General features: G+C 39.4%; 1 protein-coding gene across 1 annotated transcript in view; it reads left to right on the forward strand.

Moving 5' to 3' along the window:
* The window catches only part of Larp1b (La ribonucleoprotein 1B), a 91,716-nt gene that overhangs the window by 22,530 nt on the left and 63,395 nt on the right, over nucleotides 1–5,791 (forward strand). The window contains 2 exon segments of the mRNA XM_031376696.1: nucleotides 1,306–1,450; nucleotides 5,042–5,216. Of these exon segments, the coding sequence (XP_031232556.1) occupies nucleotides 1,306–1,450; nucleotides 5,042–5,216 (320 nt within the window).

Here is a 5,791-nt window from a genome sequence, read left to right on the forward strand (position 1 = left end):
AAAAAAAAAAAAAAAAAAAAAAAAAAAAAAAAATCAGAATGTACGACTTTGGTCTATTAGTGTTGCTGAGATGTCAGTAAATAAGCTCTATGAGAACTTTGCACTTTGACTGATATAAGATCTAAATCTGTCCTGTGTGATACTAAAATAGGGTAATTTGCCCCTCTCCCACAAGTGACATCTTACCCCAAATCAGTTAATATTTAGACAAGCTTAGTTCTTCAAGGTTAGAATTTGTCCTAAGTAATTCAAAGTTAGCAAGTAACCTTGTACACTAACAGTTGTACACTAAAGTGTGTGAAGTTGTATGCTCTCTCCTAACTTGCTGCCCCAAGAGGATTTTCTCTGGTCCCGAGAAGCTGTAGGATTGCCTGTTTCAATGTGGCCATAGTTTCTCTTTATCCCATCTGGGATCCTGATCTGGTAGTCTTTTTTTTTTTCTCCATTTCTGGGTCTTTTATGACTTACCTTAAGTTTATAGTCTTTGGTTGGACTGATAGTTGTCTGTTTATAATCTGTCTGGGGCAAGGGTAAGTGGGTCTGTGCTTAAATAACTCTAACCCTGAGTTAGTCTATATCCTTTCACTCCATGGACTTCATGGAGTCGGTGATAATTCTTTCTTATATTATATTCATTCTTCCCTTTGTTTGGAAATGCTGAGAATCAAAGCCTGGGTTTCTACAAGCTGTGCTTGATTGTGTTACTGTGCTGGCATGTTTTTTACTTAGTTGTTTGCTGGTTGCTAGGCATCTTAACATACAAAGTTAGCGTGGTGTTAGTTTCGGGTCGGGGGGACCAAAGTACCTTATGTTTGAGTATGAATCAACAAAAGTCATTCTCAAGTGCACTCTTCTTCCCAGTGTTTGGGAGGCAGTAAACTGACATGTTTAGCTTTATTATGACTTAGTGTTTGAGGCAGAGGTGGCTTTATAATGCAATCTTTCAGTGAGTGACTCATTAAAAAATTCAGGGCTTACCCAACAAGTATATGGCTGGATTTGGAACAATATAAACAAATGGATTTTAAAATTATATTTTAACTTGTTATACTTAAGTTTAGTTAAACTATTAGCATTAATTTTTAATACCATATCTGCTGTGTGCAAAAGAAGTTATCAACTGAGCAGGGGTTTGCTTGGTCTCATGTTGCCGTGTGCTATGTTATATCCCATGTATATTTTACCTAAGCTGTAATATAGTACTGTTATTAGCCAGAGGAGAATAATTAATAACAGTTGTTGTAAGCAGTGGGTACGTGTCTGTGTTGCCAAATGAATGGATGAACTTATGTCCTCTTTCTGTAGTGAGTATTACTTCAGCATAGAGAACTTGGAACGGGACTTCTTTCTTCGAAGAAAGATGGATGAGCAGGGATTCCTGCCCATTTCCCTGATTGCTGGTTTTCACCGTGTGCAGGCTCTCACCACAAACCTTAATCTCATCTTGGAGGTAAATAATTCATTTAAATTAAAAATAATAAAATAGTTAAACTTAAAACTGTCCTTAAAAAGTGTTTAAAAAAGCAGAGCATTTGGCCAGTATACACAAGATCTTGGGTTTATCCTTAGAAGTAGCCCCTCTTCCCAGCCTCCTCAAAAAAAAGGGAAGAAAGAAAAGTGGTTTGCTGAGATGCTTCCAAGAGTAAGGGCGCTTGCTGTCAACCCTGAAGACCTGTGTCCTAGACCTAGAGTCATGTGGTGGAAGGAGAAAACCGTGTACAAGCTGTCCTCTGACTCCACAGGTTCACCATGGCGTATGTATGCAAGGCCAAACTGTTACACAACGTGTCACACACACACACACACACACACACACACACACACACACTGCACATATACTGGTTACATGTTTAAAAAGTATGCTAAGAATTACTTGGGAAGTTCAAGACAAGTCTGAGCTACAGAGCAAGACCCTGTCTATAGTTAACCAGCCTCCCCACTCCTGACTCCTAGACAATTGTGCTAGGCATGGAGATTGTTTTCCTTTTTTTCTTTTTCTTTTTTTGAGACAGGGTTTCTCTGTGTAGCCCTGGCTGTCCTGGAACTCACTCTATAGATCGGGCTGGCCTTGAACTCAGAAATCCTCGTGCCTCTGCCTCCCAAGTGCTGGGATTAAAGGCGTGTGCCACCACTGCCTGGTTTAGGCATGGAAATTTAAAGCCACTCAGAAATCAGATAGTATAATTCCTTGAGTCCATATGTTCTAGGTCAGCTGTGATCTCAATAAAGGTAATAAAGAGTTGTCAATCTGTAGTCCCTAAGTTCAGAGAACATCTCAGCTTTTTTCTATTTTTTATAAAACTTAAATGTCTATCATTGAAAACTTGAAACTTTAGTATTCTTGGTTCTTTAATCTTCTTTCAGACTGCTGTAAACTAACATGCAATCCTACTTATTTTTTTAAATATTTTATTTATTTATTTATTTATTTATTTATTTATTTATTTAATGTATATGAGTACTCTGTCACTGTCTTCAGACACACCAGAAGAGGGCATCAGATCTCATTACAGATGGTTGTGAGCCATATGCTGGGAATTGAACTCAGGACCTCTGGAAGAGCAGACAGTGCTCTTAACCACTGAGCCATCTCTCCAGCCCACAATCCTACTTACTAAATATTGAATTTTTATGTGCTTTGGGAAATCTCCTCCTTCACATGAATGCACATGATGCAGGGTAGCTCAGACTTATTTCAAACCTGTTGTCACTATGGAGCTGAGGCTAGCCTTGAACTCCTTATTCTCCTGTCCCTACCACCAAAGGATTGTGGTAGGGGTGTGAGCTTCCACTTAGTCAGGAAGTTAATTGGAGAAAGCCTTCCTAGCTGTGGTAGTACCGCCTTTAAGTAAGTCTGGGTTTTTGTCTTGTTTCTAGAAATTCTATTTTTTTGTTTTCCATTTTCTACATATATGACAGTCCCTGTGCAGGCAGTCTCTCTCCTACATAGCCCCTAGTAAGAATGATCTTTTGTCTTGTAGTTTTTGTTTTTCAAGATACCAAATAAATTAGTAAATTAGAACGTTATAGCCTTTGTTTCTTAATTCTTTCTCTCTTTTTCTTTTCCTTTCTTTGTTTTTTTGTTTTGTTTTGTTTTGTTTTGCCCTCCATAAACCTAGACTGGGATCGTCCTGCCTCTGCCTCTGTGTACCTGGTGGTGGCACTGTAGGGCTGAGGCATTCCACACAGGTACTCCTGATCTCTTTGACTTTGTCTTATGCTTCAGCCCCTGTCCCCCTTTTTGTTGCTGATCACTATTCTGTAGTACAGATGTCCCTTAGCATATTCATGCGCTGATGGATAATTGTGTTCCATTTTTGGAGATTGTAAATAAAGACTGAGGTCTCATGTGGATGTGTTTTCATTTATGTGTTTATGCTGGGTAAATTCCTAGGACTGTGATTGCTAGGATGTGCAGTAACTTGCTCTGACTTTTAAAAAGGAAGCCAGGCTGGCCTTACACTCACAAATCCTGCCCTAGCCTGGTGTTGCAGGTATGAGGCTCATGAGGTACACTCAACTTGCATTTTGATTCTTGTCCCATAACTTCCTCACTGCTGATGTCTGGCAGTAGGTCGGTCTAGTTGATACTGGTTCTGTGCCTTACCAGTTCTGTGACTGTAAGGTCACTACAGGTTATTTGCTTCCATCTTAAATCTTGTGCTTTGCATCAACTGAATTTATGACTGCTCATTCCCTTTATCTCATGTTCTCACAGATGCAGATCTTCCAGCACTAAGGAATTTGTCATTAGTACTTACTGTTTTAAAAAGCCAAATAGACATTTATTTAGCATGTGAGTGGGCATGGTTAGCCACGATGTGTGTGTAGGTCACAGGAAAACTTTTAGGAGCTGGTGCTCTCCTTTACCAATTGGGTTCCAGGGACTGAACTCTGGCCATCATATCAGGTGTCTTCTAGCTAAGATATCTCAGTAGCCCAGTACTACTTTATCTTCCTCCTCTTCTTCCTTCCCTCCCTCCCTACTTTCTTCTTCTGACTCAGGGTTTCTCTTTGTAGTCCTAGCTTCTCTGGAATTTGCTGTGTAGACTAGTTAGCCTTGAACTGACAGATCCTCCTGCCTCTGCCTCCCTGAGTGTGGGGATTAAAGGTGTGTACCACTATCACTTTTTAATTTTTTTAAAAAAGTAATCAGTGTGATTTTCTTTTTTGTATATTCCTTTTGAGATAGGGTCTTACATAGCACAGGTCTGACTTGAACTCATATCAAACTATGTAACTTTGGATAACCTTCAATTCTTGATCCTTTTACCCCTACCACCTGAGTGAGTACTGGATTACAGGCACATGTCGCCATACCTGGTTTTTCTATGGGTACTCGTGACCAAACCAGGAGATCAGCTCACTAGGAAGTGAGCTGCATCATCAGCTTGTCTATTCACTTTTTCTGATGATGGGAGTGCAGGGTTTCATGGAGCATAACCTATCCTCAAGCTCACTCACTGTGGAGCCTAGAGTGACTTTGAGAACTTTGCTTACCTCCATTTATCTCCTACCCTCATTTCCTGAGTTCTGTTTCTGGTTTTGTTTTTTGAGACAGAGTCTTAATATATATTATTAGGTCTGACTGGCCCAGAGCTTTCTGTATAGACCAGGCTGGCCTCAAACTTGGCACAATCCTTTTTTTTGTTTTGTTTTGTTTTGTTTTGTTTTTCGAGACAGAGTTTCTCTGTATAGCTCTGGCTGTCCTGGAACTCACTCTGTAGACCAGGCTGGCCTCGAACTCAGAAATCCATCTGCCTCTGCCTCCCAAGTGCTGGGATTAAAGGCGTGCGCCACCACCGCCCGGCTGGCACAATCCTTTTGCGTCTACTGCCTGATCACTGAAATTATAGACATGGGCTAATATACTTTAAAAGTTGTTCTATTGCTAACACTAATTCACAGTTTGTCTCAGACACATTAACTATATTATTACAGTCTACTAACTCAAAGCTTTGCAATTTTTAGATTAGAAACATAAGGCATAAAACGAAGATCTTTTGAATGTAACTTTAATGCTTAAAATTTCTATTATCAGGCACTTAAGGATAGCACAGAAGTAGAAATTGTGGATGAGAAAATGAGGAAAAAGATAGAACCAGAAAAATGGCCAATTCCAGGCCCTCCTCCACGAAATGTGCCACAAACAGACTTCTCTCAGTTGATTGATTGTCCAGAGTTCATACCTGGCCAGGCCTTTGGCTCCCATACAGGTAACTGCTTTTTGTCTAGTGCAAACAGTGTAACAGTGGGCTGCTTGTGAGGTTTTCTACTTATCTGTAATTTATTGAGCTTTCATAGCAGAACTAAAGCTAATTAAATGACTCTTGGTCCTCAATCCTACTATGTTATCTCCCAGCTAGACTATAATTATGCAGAATCATAGTGTTTCCTGATCTTAGATTTTTTTTGTGTGTGTGTGTTGTCTTGTTGTGTGTGTAGTCTTTGTTCCTATCTTCTTTTAAATTCTACTAAATGACTATATATCACCCCACTTCTCTTTATCTAAAACTGAAAAAGCCAAAATTTGTACTCAAGGTGGGCTAGCCTTCCTTTACTTTTGTTACCAATGTACTTTAACTGTATCTTGAAAATATAAGATGATTTTCTTCAACCTGGTTCTTTTGAGTTTCCAAAAACTGTTAGTGTTAAGAATTTTTTGCCTGGTTCATTTTAAAGATAATTGCTCTTGGGAAAAATATGTGTGCTTAACCTTTTTTCAGTCAGGGTGATGATCTACTGATGCTCTTGGATATCATATGACCGGAATATACAGTGGAGTAGATGA

This window comes from Mastomys coucha, unplaced genomic scaffold (assembly GCF_008632895.1).
Source record: "Mastomys coucha isolate ucsf_1 unplaced genomic scaffold, UCSF_Mcou_1 pScaffold17, whole genome shotgun sequence".
In the NCBI taxonomy this organism is placed as follows: Eukaryota; Metazoa; Chordata; class Mammalia; order Rodentia; family Muridae; genus Mastomys; species Mastomys coucha.